The 17541-nt window shown below is 41.5% G+C and overlaps 1 protein-coding gene across 12 annotated transcripts in view; it reads right to left on the bottom strand.

Moving 5' to 3' along the window:
* Nucleotides 1–17541, bottom strand: part of LOC135489072 (myoferlin-like) — a 102077-nt gene that overhangs the window by 23199 nt on the left and 61337 nt on the right. For 11 of the 12 annotated variants that reach the window (XM_064774218.1, XM_064774219.1, XM_064774213.1 and 8 more), the window contains 12 exons: nucleotides 16631–16774; nucleotides 16105–16386; nucleotides 14378–14611; nucleotides 14077–14241; nucleotides 12435–12488; nucleotides 8989–9040; nucleotides 8525–8784; nucleotides 7005–7154; nucleotides 5866–5910; nucleotides 1318–1578; nucleotides 573–738; nucleotides 330–427 (listed from right to left, as the gene is read on the bottom strand). In XM_064774218.1, the coding sequence (XP_064630288.1) occupies nucleotides 330–427; nucleotides 573–738; nucleotides 1318–1578; nucleotides 5866–5910; nucleotides 7005–7154; nucleotides 8525–8784; nucleotides 8989–9040; nucleotides 12435–12488; nucleotides 14077–14241; nucleotides 14378–14611; nucleotides 16105–16386; nucleotides 16631–16774 (1911 nt within the window). Of the gene's footprint in view, nucleotides 1–329; nucleotides 428–572; nucleotides 739–1317; nucleotides 1579–5865; nucleotides 5911–7004; nucleotides 7155–8524; nucleotides 8785–8988; nucleotides 9041–10488; nucleotides 10510–11625; nucleotides 11656–12434; nucleotides 12489–14076; nucleotides 14242–14377; nucleotides 14612–16104; nucleotides 16387–16630; nucleotides 16775–17541 lie in introns of all 12 variants that reach the window. The other variant, XM_064774214.1, reaches the window with a different exon arrangement.

The following is a 17541-nucleotide window of genomic DNA, read 5'->3' as shown; positions in this document are numbered from 1 at the left end:
GTGACGTCAAAATGAAAGGTTTTCATACTTCAAGCCGAAAGTACATCAAATACAGTGTACAGTGTGCTTAGAGACAGTTGATAACAAGGCAATGGCAGAACAGTCACAGTGACCTCACTCTATCTTGAATGCTGACATTTTGAAACCATTCTCAAGATGGACCCACTCAACACTGGAGCTTGGATAGTACAACCAAATTGATGATCAGCGCCACTTGTGAAGAGGTCAGTACTTCACTCAGGAAGAGCCAAGAAAAACACAAGTCCAATCTATAAATCTATACAAACGGACGTTGTTTCAAAAACACCAAAGCCAAATTTCAAACCTACCTTCTTCTTCTGTGAGCCAGCAGGAGTGTCAACGGCAGCGCCATCATCAGGCATGTCAATGACATGTTCGCCCGCAGGGGTCATCGGGCCATTGGGATCTGAAATGAATCAGGTCAAAAATAAGGTGACCAAGTAGGAATTTCACAAGTTTACACCATACAGCATTCTATCACACGTAGTGAGCACAACACTGGCTAACAAAATGCTATGAAGTCATGTAAGGTGGTACAGTGAAAAATTTACCTCCTTCTCCCGGCTCCTCAACTATCTCCTGGATCCTTGGCTCCACGCGGTATTTCTCCATTGATTTCAAACAATGGTTGCCCACCAATGGTTTCCTTCCGAACTGGCGATGATCTCTCACCCTGATGTTCATGGGGGGCATGTACAGTTCTTCCTTGGGCAACATCTGAGGAAACAGACAAGAATGATGATAAAAGTGAACAATTAATATGCTTCAGCTGTGGTAGTTAAAGTGACACCCGCAGCAGCAATCAGTCCTTCATGTTATTCCTTGGCCACCTGGGCTTTCCAATAGCATATTGTGCCAAGTAGGTTAGCATAGAGCTGTTTTGTCAGGGCCTGAGCCAATGACAGCAAGATCTACTGCCCTCCAAGCAGGGGTGTCAGTGTCCATGGCCTAACACTGACCATCATGTGGAGAGAGGGGTTATTCGTTGCACAGCTCGTTTAGTACGCTGATGGCACACCAAAACACATAAACTATAGATCTAACTACAGGTCAACTATAGACCTGACTAGAGATCAACTATAGGCCTGACTACAGATCAACTATAGGCCTGACTACAGATCAACTACAGACCTGACTACAGATCAACTATAGGCCTGACTACAGATCAACTATAGGCCTGACTACAGATCAACTATAGGCCTGACTACAGCTCAACTATAGGCCTGACTACAGCTCAACTATAGGCCAGACTACAGCTCAACTATAGACCTGACTAAAGATCAACTATAGACCTACCACATCAAAGAATAGAAGGGGGTTGTCAAAGTTGGGGTTCCTCTTAGTACTCTTGATAACTGGTGACGTCACCATATGACCTCCGACCTCGAGCTCCACGCTTGGCGATGTCACACTGGCCAACTGGAATTTTCTCATGTTTCTCACGCCCCAGCATAAAACTTCGATACCGGTACGCTGCATGACGGGTCTGATGCCATTGGGGACAAGGTACAAGTTTCCTCTCTTCGGAGGGTGGAAGGGCAGGTCCTTTCCATTCATCTGAAAGAGACGGCGTTATGATTAACATGAACGAGAGGCCTGGTCACTGAGTTAGCTCCACTCTCTAATCATGTCTAAGTCTCTGATCTATTTTTCTCACTTCCTTTGTGAGTGATGTCGAATAACAGAAAAGTTAAGATGAATTTCAGACTCTGACTTCGCATTTTGACTGAATTACAAGACATCTTCAATCAAAATCATCAGCAGTGATGAAGCACCTTTACTTGGACTTTAATTGGAAGTGCACATGAAAAGTGCAAATAATGAAGTTGTATCCCAAGTCAGGAGAGGGGGTCTTTCAGACTTGGAATGGTACTTGATTGATTAGTAATCAATTGACCAGTCTTAGATCGGAGAAAGAAGAATAAATTTTGGGGGGTGAAAATTTTGAGTTACAATTTGGTAATCCTAACATAAAGATGATTATATATATACATAAAGATTTTGGAGAACATTTTGTAAATAATACTAGGAAAAGCATGTTTAGTATTAATAAAGACTATGAAAAATGGCCAGGGCCATTGTGCTCACCTCATGTGGAGGAAAGATGGATAAAGAGCATGGTATTGTGTCATGTAGTGTTAGGTTTGATGTGGGTCCAAGCAATTACAATTTCCCCAAAATGGCCAATTTACAGTACATTCGACCTCTGTGACCTTGAAAAGTAGGTCAAATCAAAGAAGACCCGGTTGACACATTGAATGGTTGTTAGAATTAGATATACCTATGATATAAAATTGGTGCCAATCGGGCAAGTCATTACTAGGAATAATGGCATTTTGAAGAATTTAGGATTTGGCCCCCTCCCTGGAGGCCAAACGGCAAATCAGATCGCACCAAACTTCAGTACCTGAGATCACCTGACCAAGGGGTACATGTGTACTTAATTTGTGATCAATAGTCATTGCAGTTAAGAAACGTGCCATAGTTACGGCCTGACGGCCAATTTACGCCATTTGACCTCTGTGACCTTGACAAGAAGGTCAAATTAAAAACCTGTGTGACATATACTGTATGGTGGTTAGATGTACCCATGATATCAAATTGGTGGCAATCTGGCAAGAAGTTAAGGAATAATCACATTTTTAAGGTTTTTGGATTTTGCCCCCTGGTGGTCAAGTGGTGAATCATATTGGACCAAACTTCGGTCCCTGAGATCACCTGACTAAGGGGTAAATGTGTACCAAATTTGGTATCAATAGTCATTGCAGTTTAGAAACGTGCCATCGTTTCATCCTAACGGCCAATTTACACCATTTGACCTCTGTGACCTTGAAAAGGAGGTCAAATCAAAAACCCGGAGGATATATGATGCACCTTTGCTAGAAGTACCTACCATATTTTTTTCAAAATTTCTCGACTACTATTAAGGGAGATATTGCATATTTTCACTTTTAACATTTGGCCCCCTGGTGGCCAAACCATGAAACGAATCGGACCAAAACTTGGTCTCCAAGGTGTCATTACATAAGGGTACATGTGTACCAAGTTTCAACTCAATAGCTCTAACAGTTACGAAACGTGCCCTGCTAACGGACGACGGACGACGACGACGACGACGACGACGACGACGACGACGACGACGACGACGACGGACGACGGACGCCACGGTATGGGATAAGCTCACCTCTGCTAAGAGGTGAGCTAATAAACCAACTAAGTTGGCGACATGTGTGGGTAGTGGTCAAGAAGATACAGAAGATAACAAACTTTGTGCTGGAAAAAAAACTAAGATGTGGAAGCAAATCAGCACATCAAACTGTGAATCTGCTGATAGAACAGGAGGTGGAAGTGTAAGGTGAGTTTGAACGGGGAATATACACAATGAGTACCTGCTAAAAAGACTGTTATCAAACATTCAACACATAGAACTTTATTAATTCGCGTAACCATGGCATGACAAAAGAACTGCAATCATATATAAAATTGAGCAGAAAAGCGTTTTTTGAGTGGTACTGCCTGCAAAGCATATTTGGACCCTTCACACACATGCAGTCATAAGAACAGCACAACATGTACATCCTGGTCACCAATGATTTGATACTGCTTCACCCTCAGTACCACACCTCATGGCATCAGCAACAACCTCTCCGAGTGTCTCTCACCTCTCAGAGTTGCAACATCAGTTTGAAAACCTGAACACGGCTCTTAGGGTGTCCTGGCATAGCCTCCCTAAAATGAGGAAGTTGTCAGCTGAATCAACTTGAAGAACAACATGCGAGGGCCTTCTCCACAGGTTACCTTCAGTCCGAGGTTGCATGGATTCGCTCGGAGTGGTGGCTGGCTTCAACTCTGAGAGGTGGGAGCTAGACCCTCGAAGAGGTGGATGCTGATTCCAGAGGGTGTACCACGTGATGGCGATTAAGTATGAGGTGGTACAAATCCTTCAGTCAGGATGTCAAACACATCAGAAGCCTAACTTTTCTCCCAATTTGGCAAGTCAGTTATGGCACAGGTTGAATCAATGCAAACATATTTTTCAGAGGCAAGTTTTTTGTCATGGCAAGGCAGCAGAGGAGAAAGCTGAAAAGGTTCAGTTAATGACACTGCATTTACACAGGATGAGAACAAGATAAAGATTGAAGCATTTCGATATTCAAAGTACTGGTTGGCCTGTTGACATGTTATCACCAGCAACTGAGATCTGAGTGAAAAAGAACTGTCTATACTGTGCGAGTACCCAATTCCTGAATCTCCGTAAATATGAGTGACTATCAAGTCAGCCAGGTTTGGCTGCTTTCAACACCAACATGACCAATGGTAACACTTCAACTTCTATCCGTGGACATAAACAATAGTTACAATTTTACAAAGTGTTTTGAGATACAAAGACTGACAAATTCCCAACCATAAGATCATTACAAGAACAAACAGTTTGCTGAATCATCTGCAGCAGATGCTATTACACTAATAATTTATTCTCTGGGCGTCAGAAGAAAGTGTTGAGGGCCAAAACACTCTCATAATGCAGCCAGCCTGTGAGATTTCCCTACTTAGAGAAAGTTGTTGCAAACTAGTAGCTGTGTGCTTGAAGTTTTTTTCTCTCACAACAGATCAAGCACGGGATCCTTGTTGCTTGGTTGCCTGACCTCATGGTTGTTAGTCACAGATTGTTATATACATGCGTGAAGACATTCAAATAACAATGAAAATGGCTGTGGGTATATATGAGGCAACCTTCTCTGCTGAAGATAAGTCGGAGAAAATGTCCTCATGATTATTAGCGACAGGTTCAAATTGTACAAGAAAACAGCCACTCAGCCAGTTTGGGATGAAAAGGACATAGTGATAACACTCATCTTATCAAAACACTCATCTTATCATAACTAACATGTATGGATGTAAGGAATCCGTCTTCAGTAAGTAGGAAAACATATTTACGTCAAGTCCTACTTGACGTAAGAATAATTCTTGCACATAGTTTTACTTTGTCACCAGCAAAAGATAGCACACAAGACTGGACTTAACTGTTCACCTTGCCTTACACCATAGGCTTTGATGATGTCCTGCCACATGTCATATGTCATGTCAGTGTGTGGCAATCGATTTGATGCCCGCTGGTGTTTTGATTTTCCCATCTCCAAGATGAACTGCCTACTACAGCTGATGAGCTCCATGTTCTCAGAGCTTCGTGGTCACACCACCACAAATAGTGGAAACATCCCCACAGCAAGAGGAAGGAGCTTGTCTGGGAGAGGCTGTATGTTGGCAGGCAAAGTGTATACTGATTAACATAGAGAGCTCATCCTCTTTGCTACGTGGCCTTACAAGCAGAGCCTTATGGGGACTTTGATGAAGTGAATAACTCTGTCCCCTAATTGACTATATTGCAAAAAATTGCTTACAGACCAAACAATTTTCAAAATTCCACCGAAATTGGGAGAAAAAAATCATGCATACATAGTGTTATAGCAAGCGCAGTGTTAGGCTTGAGGCACATTCTTGATTAAAAAAACAGAATGGCCAAAACAACTGTGTCTTGAAAAGCCAAATAGTCACACCAAAAGCCACACAGTGAATGCGGTGGAAACTGGCAAGCAAGGTATGAGGCACCAACAACATGATAAGGTCCCTACAGTATTCTTATCTTTCAGTGCCGTATCTTTCATCCTACTAAAACTGCAGTTAACACTGGGTCATTCCCAGCCAACTTAGTTCAAGGTCATACAAGTTCAAGGTCATAACAGGAACTCTAGGTCATAAGCAAGATTATCACAAGGTCATCTCTATCACAAAATGGCTGATTGGCAGTTATTGTTAGGAAACCATGCAATGCATAATACCAACCAGCTGTTGAATATTCTGACCAGTTTGTAACATCTTGTCCGTAACCTAGATTAAAGCAAAACATTAACATTACAGCTCATGGTTCCCCCATCCTCCACAATAGTTAAGATTTCTTCAAAAACACATGCTCTGGTACCACAACAGTGACATTCTTTTATCAGAAACATCTGTCACTGTTTCTTTTTCTACATCCCTTTCCATACCACTTTCACAAAACTTGTGTTTGTCTCAGTTCTGCAGCAGTGAGGAGCATAATGCAGTGTTTTACCTTTTATAAAATATTTTTTAGATTGAACATAAGGGTGGCATGCAGATGTGAATGACATGAACACATCAGGGTGACCATATGATCAACCTGGAGAATCAATTCCCTCAACTTTCCCAAGACCAGGCAGGCCTTCCAATTTGCAGAGCTGGCATGCCCTTGGAATGGAGAATGTCTTCCTACTAAATAATGTTGTATTCACATTTTACCAAGCTTCTACCAGGCACCATCAAGGGTAGGCTGCACGCTCGATAAGTTAGGGAACTGATTCTCATTGGTGATGATGAAAATGATAGTTCTGAACACCATGCATAAGAACAAAGTTCTGAAAGATTCGGCGAGTTACATGGTGTTTATTAGTGGAGGGATGCCAAAGCGGAATAAGCTGTATCCAGCCCTGATCAACTGATACTGTTTTTGATAATCATGGTAAGCAGACTTTCAAAAAATCCTCCCCTACCCCAATTCTACATGATGCCACCCTACCAAATTAAAATCCAATCAAAAGGGTTTAATCACACAGAGCAGCCCAAATAACTTCAGTAAAGAACCCCATAACCTCTACACCAAATGATTATGGAGTAATGGCCTGATTAAATGATGAATGAAGTGCAAAAAAGCCAATCCACCACAACAAGATTCAGTTAAACAGTAGTGCTGTCTGAATTACACCAACTGACAATTTGATGTGGAGCTTGAAGAATGGGTGATAATGGTAAGCCTATTGTCAACAATACAATGACTGGAAGGAAAGGCAATGTACATGGAAAGTGGTCAAAGACCAATGCGAAGTCATATATACAGACACTCAATAAAGGTCAGACTCATTCAATGAAGGTTAAGATCCATTACAGGTCAAGAAAACATTACTTACAAGGAAGAGTTCAAAAGCAGCGAGTAGCTCTCCTGCGTATTTGCCGCTCTTCTTGAACTCATGCCACTGCAGGACAGGTGTGCGGCCATCAGAGGGGTCGAGCTTGACAAGCGGTGTGCAAATGGTCCTTCCAAGGAATTCATCTTCACCCTGAAGAGTTGAAGAAGGATTCTATAGGTTTCAAAGAAGAAACAATGCCTCAAGTAAAATCTGAGCTCTTTTGAACTGAACACACAGTGATGTTTACATACAGAAGTTACTTGCCAATTCAAAAGTCCAAACCATGTTAGAATCACACTAGAGAAAGAGACACCTGGTATGATGTTGGTGATGTGCACACTAAATGAAAATCATCGACTTGTCTGTCTGAACTGCTTATTTGTAAGGGAAAGAAAACTTGGTAAATGACAGAAATGAAACAAAGTCTGTAGAGAATTCAGTCAAATGAAGAAAGAGAAATATGGCATTTCGAAATAAAATGATGCATTTTGCAAAATGTCAAAAACCTACACCACTGTAAACTTTTTTTGCCTTGAGGGACAACAAGCAGAGTGATCTGGTTTACAGGCCAAGTTTTCAGGCCTTACAGATGCTGGCTATGGTTCCAATAGCTATTTCATTTGTCAGTGAAGCTCCTTTGGTGCACAAGAATTCATTTTGCTTCAGAAAAAAGCTGTACAACATTCTACAAGTTCATTTTATGGCTATACACGTATGTGCAATGATTGGGACACACCTGGTAACAAATGGACAAACAGGATTCTGCTATGGTCCTCATTCTTGCACAAGCATAGCTGGACAAAAATCTGGGAAAGTTTGCTACAACAGTCCTCAGAGGAGTAATAATGATTCTTTGATAAGATTGAAGAGTTTTTAAACAAATCCACCAAACGTTTCAAAAGTAGTGGTACACTGCGAACACTCGTACAGGTGATGTTCTCCCAGACGACGCAGGAGCCTGTACGTGTGTCCACAGTGATGTATTTACAAAGAGATAAAGCTATAGAGAGAGAATGTAGGCGGACTGAAATTCTTAAGCATTGGCATATCACAGTTCAGCATTTTAACGTTACTAGCCTGCATTCTCTGTAAAATAAGGAAAGGGATATGCTTGTTTATCATCCAACTCGAGCAAGGTGGGGGCAGGGGATCGGAACCCTTTCAAGGTCTACATAGGTCTTGTAATCTTCCTTCATTTAGATGGGCAAAGCCGGTGGGGCCTGAATGGTTGTGACATTGTCTCCATGTCTTGCACTGGTACAACCTATTCTTGGACAGGTACGGCCTATTTTGATGTTCCTACCTCCCTAAAGATGGAGTCTGAGGAAGGCATTACAGCGAGATAACTGGGTGGAAGAGGGGGGGGGGGTTATTGGGCAATGCCCTAAAGCATTAAAGTTTCATTATCAAGAAACCGAATAACTACATACTGATAAGGTTTAGAGTAAACTTGATACAGTATATATTGAAGATTTTTCACAAATCAGTTTTAAAGTATTCTTCAATCAACAATAACTCACAAAGGTATCATGATCGAATATCTCAATCACGATCTGTGGCGGATTATCAGCGATGCCACGCGGGTCTCCGTGGATTTCAACCTGCTCAAACATCAGCGTCTGGTCCCAAGTAGGACAGAGGGTCTTCTCCACTTTCTCCGTGACTTGTGACTGGTTGAGGAAGGAGATCCTGGCGAAGGGGTCAGAGAGACCGGTGCTGTCCCCGGCCAGGATGTCACGCGCTTGGTAGATGTACGAACGTAGCTGGTACTTCTGGGACTCTGAAATGTGCAGCGATGTAGACATTGTGAGATTTGTATGGCTGTGAAGTCAGTAGGACACCAATTTGATTAATGCATCAGATGAGCCAAATGAACTGGCATCTGAATTTATAACGCTTTGTAAAACTAGAACCCAGAAAATAGTCTCAATGAAGTCTTTCCAAGGGATTTTCACAAGACTTGCTTGCTGGGTGAAACACTTACTATCGAATGTCAGGAACATCCTTGGAGCAGCCATCGTTTGCTTGTCAGAATCCTGGAAGATGAATAAAGGCAAATGTAAAGTAGAGGCAAGGGTTAGGTAGAAAAGGTCAAGGGTCAAACTGAAAGGTCTGATACTTTAATTTAATTGAAAACCTACCCAATGAAATCTGTCAATATTACTTGATTGATTACTGCATGGAATGGAGCAATAGGGATCAAATTTATTATTGGCCTCAGTAAAGTTCACAACGACAAAAAGATTGTATAAAGGGTCCGCATTGCATGGAAGACCAGCCAAGTAAGAGAAGACACTATAAGCTTCAATAGGGCGAGGACTTGTCTATCTCTTCTCTGTTTCAAGTTTTAAAATGGTAAGTGATTCTGCAAGATGGTAACTATGACTATGTAACACAGCCAGTCCTGATCCGAGAAAAGCAGAAAGTTCTTGATTCAAGCAATGCTCTCCTGCAACTTCAAAATGCTTTCATTATTAAGGCAAAGCCACACACGAGGTGAGTTTGGAGTGCAAAAAGGCAGGTTTGGTAGGAACAGTGTTTTTTCATGTTTCAAAATGTATTTCATTGCTGTTTTTACATGTTTTTGAAAAATTGGGCAAGTTCAATTGCCACGGTAAAAGGATATAGAGGATTTCAGCAAGTTTCATTGCCACGGTAACAAGATAGTTAGGAATTGGGCAAGTTTCATTGTCTTGCTAACAGGTTAGTCGTGTTAGTGAGGGATTGAGCGGGTATTTTGCATCAGTATCAGGTTAGTGAGTCAGTGCACAAGATTTATGGCTATAGTACCAGGTATCATGTTAGTAAGAAATCGGACAACCCTGCTTAAGGTTTGTAATTTCCCAACGCTATTCTGTGCTACCATCACATGTAAATTTGACAAGTTAATATTTTACTCAGCAAAAGCCACGGTGCAGATCGGCGAGGGGTTGGGTTAGTTTCTTTTTACGAGTGATAAGATTTTAAAACATCAGGATTGGATCTTTCCACTGCTTTTTGACCGTTTGAAAGTACTTAACTGTTCAGAAGTAACAATCCTTTCTGTGCAACATTTCCTTGGAACATTTCCACAGCATATGTACAATAGCGTTTCATTGTGGAGAATGATAAGGAAAGTTACTTTTTGACCACAACTGTACATTACATTTCCACACACATGAACAATGCTCTTCGCTGTCATTCATGCTACGGAAAGTTACTTCTGAGCATAACTGTACGTTAATTAGACGCTAAAGGTTGTCAAGTGTGATATCAGAGTTACAGAATCGAAGAGGGATTGGTATGGGGGAAAGGGAGTTCGATATCAGCATCAATATAGTACAGTTATCATATGTAAGACAGGAGGGTCTGAGGAAACAGGGAGAGCAATAATGTCACGCCAGGGGCCATCTGGTCCCCTCGAGGAAGGGCAGGCCATAGCTTTTCCCAGGGAACCTATGAGCAATGTGCCCAAGCCAGGTATATCACGATTACAAACAAATACCTTTTTAATGTGAAGGTGTACCTGCAATGGAAGCAGCCAAACCAAGGGAATGAACCTTCTCATAGTGTACCTGGCTCATTGCCACAAAAGCAAGCTCTGGCTTCACCAAAATCAATGCCAAAGGCCCCAAAAATGGAGTACAATCAAGCTGACTTTATCTTTCTCAATTTTTTTTTTTAGTGGAAGACTATAATTATCAAAAAGAGCATTGGCATCAGCCATTCAAAGATAACTTTGGATGTTTTATGGTTTGTTTTCCCAATGACATGTTTCTTTCATATTTTATCAACAAGTGGATGGCTTTAGTGATGCAACACTCTCTTGTCAACCCTATCCCTTCCCTTGACTAGTACATAAAGTGCCAGCTCTACAGAGCAAAATGTCAAGCAGTGAAAGTGCTTAATTACTTCAAAAGTTGAGATTAGCACAAACATTGTATTTATAACAATCATTCAGTATCATGGCTCTTGGGTTAAGAGGTAAATAAAGAAGGAGATTGTGAAAGTTAAGCTAAGATCTGATTGGGAAACAGATTATGTATGAAACTGTAAACATCAAGAAGGAAATAGTAAAATAGTAAAATGGGAAATAGACTATGTAGAAAATTGGAATCTTCAAAGAGGAAAAGGCAAAATGGGAAACGGGATTGAGACATTGGAATATGAACACGTGATGGTTCCCTGTAAACGAGTTTACAAGGATCCCATGTTCAAATCTGGTTGGATCAAAATCGCAGCGCAGTAAGGAAATTATCAATCCAATCCTCACGTTTTTGAACAACTTCAAATCATCAAGTTTTCAAGTTTGCGGCTCAAATGAGCCCAGGACTGACTTCCACATTCAGACTTGGGAATATTCTTATCTTTCTAATTCATGACTATGTTAACCGCTAGGCATGTTAACAGTCAGAGAGATTGCCCCTAAGATGAAAACAGTGACCTCCGAGGTGATGGCGTAAATTTAGAAAAAATCCATCTTTTTCAAGTCAGGCAAGCTGGATGGACTGGGGATTTAGCCCAAGATTCAATATTTCCTTTAGTCGTTTTGAAAACTTGATAACTGATGGCGCCACTGGGTTGGCAAAACAGATATTCACACTCGGCTGCAGCAGACGTCCTGCCCAACCTAAGTACCTACCTTCTTCTTCTTGCTAGGTTTGCGTTTAACCTTACAAATAGAGTACAAGAATTGGAACAAAATAGTCAAGAAAATAAACAGAAGACTGGATGAGAAAGTGACAACATAAAACACTGGAGGAAGGGAGTCAGAAATAAAGTTCAACAGGTTTTGAGTTTTTTGAGTTTTTTGAGTTTTTAAACTTTTTTTGAAAATTTTGAAATTTTTGAAATTTTTTGAGTTTTTTTATTTTTTTGAAATGTTTTGAAATGTTTTGAAATGTTTTGAAATGTTTTGAGGTTTTTTGAAATTTTTGAAATTTTTGAAATTTTTTGAAATTTTTTGAAATTTTTTGAAATTTTTGAAATTTTTGAATTTTTGGAAATTTTGAATTTTTTGCATTCGATTTCCCATGACATGCATTGCAAGAATGGGAAAATCTGGAAATCTTATAGGGTACCAGCAAAACTACAACTGCTTCTACGTGGCACTGACTGTCTAGGGTATTTGCGTTATGAGGCATACCCAAATGAAAATTGGGACGGCCATACCCTATTCTAAGTTTTTCTTCACTTCTACTTCTTACTCCTTCACTCCTATCGGCCCTTGCCATGGTTGAAACTCAACTGCCAGTAGTAACGTGTCAAGTCACCATGAGCAAAGACCGATAAGGTAAAATGGGGCATAGCTAGCCCCTGATATTGCTCACTATTCACACACACAAGAACTGTGAATAGAACACAATGAAGGGCTATCTTTCCCCATCATAGCTTACAGTATAAAACATCAGCATGCACAGATAACCATTGAGAAACTGACACTGACAGTACCTTCTTATTGAGGGGACGTTTAGCATGTCTGAGTGGAATATTGAGAGGGTCTTCCTTTGATTGCAGAAGAGGGGCAATTATAAAATGAAACATGCAATAAGACAGAATTTAGACCTTATTCAATATGGCGGGACAAACAATCGGAGTACCGAAGCACCAATCGCTAAGAAAAAGTTCGAAAATGCAAATAAGGTCATTGCTCTTCCAAACAAAACAATTATAACGAAGAAACCTGATCAATAAATTCCCTTCTTGAGGTTAATCACTTTTGACACTAAATGTACCGTAAACACCCCTAAACACTCATGAAAACTAGCCACCAAAACCGGCATGCCAATGTCACATGAGTTGTCAACGTCTCAGCTCATCTTCATTCTGGAGAATCAGTGTTCCAACTTGCAGGGAACCTTGTTCATTGAATAAGGGCCTTCCAACTTACCGAGTGGCCTGCCCTTGGGGAATGTGTGCATCACAAAGAAAGCATCCAAAAAGGACATGCAATGGTAAATTTACTAAAAATGCTTAAATGCATTGAAATTCAAGGTGAATTAACCACTGGGTTACCAGCACAAAATCACTTCATGCCCATTTTGAAATTGTTTGTCATCCGCAGAACGAACTGGTGATACAGAACAAGAACAAGGCAGCTTGGTTTGTTGAAAGACCTACCTGATTCTCACCAAGTTGGAGAACTGATTGTCGAGAATGATCCTGTCCCAAGGAAAAGTACCTAGCAGTCAATTTCACACTTCTTTCATTGTGATTTTTTCCGTAAGGACAAGACTCGGACACATCAAATTCGGCTTTGTGTTTTGGATTTCTTTTGGTGACAGGGAGTTTTGATTGCCATCTATTGGCACAAACCTCCCTAAAAGGACGGACCGACCACCAAACATCGGAGGGGGGAGGGGGCTCCACCATGTCAACTCATAATCTTGAAATAATTACCCCATGCCTTCGATTTTCAGCTGGCTATGTTAGGTGAAATGTGGATTTTGAACAAATGAGTCGAACGCCGTAGCCTTTTATCAAATTAACAAAAATATTCCAAACTTCTACTTTTCTAGGACACAAAGTTTCAACAGCAGTGATCCTTCCAAAAGTTGAACCCACAACCTCCTGATCATGAGCTCGGTGCTCTTACCATCATGCCACTGATCCCCCATCTGCCGCATACTCATGTTTCTCTCTCCAACCAACCACCCACTCAATAGGTCCACGACCATGCAAACTCGTAACTGTGAAATATTTACCCCAGGATGTTTTTTTCTATCATGTGGCTACAACGTTTAATGTGGGTTAAAAGGGTTGGACAACATATTGGGGGTCTAACAGTCTAACCTAAGGGCGATGACCCAAAGACACTTTTTGACGACACCATCAATAATTCAACCACCATAAACCTCAACTATGCAAATCATATATAGAAACTAGGTAGCAGGCATTATAATCATATCCAAGGGAAAAAAAGGTGCTTTTCATCAGGAGATTTCATCGAAGCTCTAGTAAACTAAATGTTCAACCAATTTAACAGGTCTGAGCTAACTTCTAAACAGATAGTAAATGGTTGACCAAACACCATTTCTGTAGACATGATACAAGCTCCAAAATGCCCACGAGAAACGAACATTTCCCAACTTACAATCGACACATTGAAGAAACAACCAGCACCGCTGCCTTCTGCGACCATCTTGCGATGCCAGCGCCGACGTCTCACCAGATCCATCTTACGCTCCTTAGCGTGGAACTTCATGTTGAAGAGTGGCGCGTACTCCCATCCCTCGGCAGCCTCCTTCGATGCCTCCTCCTAGAAAGTAATGGTTCCATTTGTAATTGCAAACATTGTTGAGGGGCACTCGTGGTATCAGTGGTCGACAATAGAAATCAAGAACAAACATGATATTGAAATGTTGGCATTCTGAGAGCTGTGGCACTCGACTTACCTGCTGCTCTTCCTGGACAGCATCCTTGACGAGCGTACGGGATCGCACCCATCGGCGACGTCGACACATGTGGTACGTCTTCTCCACGGGCATGTAACCACCAAGGGTGGCCTCAACGGTGAACTCCCAACCTTCCTCATCACATGGTCGGTTGAAGTCCACTTGCCAGTCATCGTCCCATGCCCAGCCAGACGGACAGCGGATTTCGTCACGATTGACGGCAGAATCTCCTTTCTGAAAGATGAAATTCACCATATTAGAGTAGAGAAATGTTAACAATTGAGAGATGTCTCAACATGGTACTGATGATCTGCACCACTTCCTTCTACAATACAATATGACTTGGATGTTCAAGACCTGTGAATTCACCCTTTTGAACTTGCACATTTGCTTTTTTAGACTGGCACCTCCACCTTTCAGGACTGGCACATCTAACTTTTTAGACTGGCACATCCAACATTGAAGACAGAACATCCACCATTTTAGACATGTACATTTCACCTCTCGAGGCTGATACATCCACCAATAGACAGATAAAACCCTCCATCACTCAAACCTATTTAGACAGGTTTGTATATCACCTCAGACATGTCAGACTGGTGCATCCATAACCTTAGACTGGTGCATCCATAACCTTAGACTGGTGCATCCATAACCTTAGACTGGTGCATCCATAACCTTAGACTAGTGCATCCACCTATTTAGACTGATTTCTCCATAACTATAGACTGGTGCACCTATATCTTTAGACTGGTGCGTCAACCAATTTAGACTGGTTTCTCCATCCCTTTAGACTGGTGCACCTATATCTTTAGACTGGTGCGTCAACCAATTTAGACTGGTTTCTCCATCCCTTTAGACTGGTGCATCCATTGTAGAAGAACAATGTGGCAAAATACCTTGGATTGAACAATCTTGGAGGAACTTTTATTCAACACGCCGGTGAATTTGGACAAATCTTCAGATGAACTAGAACTACCATCATCAAGCAGGTCATCATCTGATTTGATCAACTGATCCAACCAACCGCGCAGTTTAGGAGATTTGTTACGAGGAGGAGTTGATGAAGGAGAGCGCGCAGGGGAGCCTTGTGGAGTCAGGCGTCGCATGGGCGTCGCCAAATTAGATTTAAGCAAAGATGCACCCTGGGTAGTCGATGTGACAGCTTCGTCATTGGCGTCAGAAGTTTTGATATCAGGAGCTGAATCATCACGATGAGCTAAAGACTTGGTCAAGGCAATGGCTTTGCCTTTAGTCCGCAATGACCGTCGAAACTGACGTCTTCGACTATTGCGGGTAGACACGCTACGTCGTAGCCGTCGTCCACGAGTGAACGGATCATAATCAAGTCTTTCACCGGTGTCGGTCAGATCAATGTCCGTTACTTGATGCCCTTTCTATATGAAGTTACAAAAGTGGTTATGTGCATTGTTGTGAGTGTAAAAATCGTGCTGTGAGCATTCATTTCATGTGCACTGCAGGAAAATATATTATCTTTTGAGGTTAAACCACTTTCTAACGCTGCATTACAGCTGTTTTCAACCTTTCTATGTTTTGGTGGGAATTGACTCCTTGGCTTGGCCAGCTCCATAGCAGGAGTCGGGACCATGAATAGTTAGTATGAATTCATTCAGAGTTTGGGTCATTCATATTTGGTGACTATGCAAAATGGAGGAGCATGTTAATGACACTTCTCAGCATGGATGTATGAATCAAGCTCAACTCACCACATCAGTCCAAGCGACAGAAGACGCTCCCCATTCTCCTCCGGGGATACGACCTTGACATTCAAAGGCATCTTCCATATACGTGCGATGTCCCGCGTCCTTGTCGAACAACATACTCAGCTCTGGACTGACAAACCAGTCAGTGTCCCATCTCCAGCTTGGTGGAGGTTCAAAATCTTCCTTCTTCAGCTTAATCTTGCCAGCAGCGTCGGACCATTTTGGTCGGGTCATTGTTGGCCCCATGTCAGTCCAGCGACCAAGTACATTGACTTGATTCTCATACTGTGAAAGAAGTAAAGCTCACAATTAAGAAGCTGATAGGCCTGGCTCTGCCCATCTCAAGTTTGGGAAGACATCTGATACTTTTGAGTCAAAGTCAGTCTTACATAGATGCACGTCCCTGGCAGTCAACTGATGACTTTCCATGACGTACATTTACGTCCATGGTGGAAAAGCTTCAGCACACAGAGAGCAACCCGGTTGCCTGATTCTGTAAGGTACCAAGTGGGTGTCATAAGCCACTTACCGTTTCAGCAAAGACAGCGAGTTCTCCTTCTGACTGCATGGCAGTCCAGGCGTGTTCTTCCTTCTCCTGTCCGAGCCAGATCTTGCAGCGAATCATCGCTGGGATCTCATCCTTGCCTTCTTTTTCTGCTTTACTGCCAGGAGTCTGAAAATGAGCACACAGCAAATATAAATTGACTTGTAAGTGTCGGCAGAATTGATTTTTGATGACAGTAACTAAGAGAGTAAAGTTATTTTTTGCTGAGTAGTTTGCTATATACAATTCTGGTCATAAATAAGTAACATTCCAGCTATATGCCAGATTCTTTGGATTGGAATAGGATGCCAAACTTTGTGATTTGTAAGGAGGACCCCCTCTCTACTATAGACACTTATTTTGTTCTGAAATTGTCAATTTCTGTTCTATTTGATCTCTGTTGTGAGGACGCCTCTCTATTAAGGACATTTGTCAATCCGGAGGGTGTCTGAAACTGAAAGGGTCAACACCTTTTGCTTCACAGCTGACAGATCAGTTTTAATCGTAATTGTTTGATAACTGAACAAGAAAAATCAAGTAGAAATAAAGTACTTTTCTTGTCACCAATCTTGAAAATAACAAAAACATGCTATCCTGACATAGACATACCGGTGATGGACATTCTGAAGAAAATGTTGAAATGTTTTGAAAAACTTTAAATTCAATTTTTAACTGACTTGCTAACCACCGGGTAGAACACTGACACAACCAACTGACCACGACCATGTCGAGTGCAACATCGAAAACCCCCAACATTATCATTCACAAGTTTCATGCATTTGATTGATTTTTGAACATCGGGGAGCATGCTCATTTTCCCTGAAAAAATATGATGAATTACATCTCACTTAATCGCAAATCAAATGCATTTTTCAAGAAAGTTGAGATTTCAAAAT

Source organism: Lineus longissimus, chromosome 6, assembly GCF_910592395.1.
Source record: "Lineus longissimus chromosome 6, tnLinLong1.2, whole genome shotgun sequence".
Taxonomy (NCBI): Eukaryota; Metazoa; Nemertea; class Pilidiophora; order Heteronemertea; family Lineidae; genus Lineus; species Lineus longissimus.
This window is presented reverse-complemented; position numbering and strand designations above follow the sequence as displayed.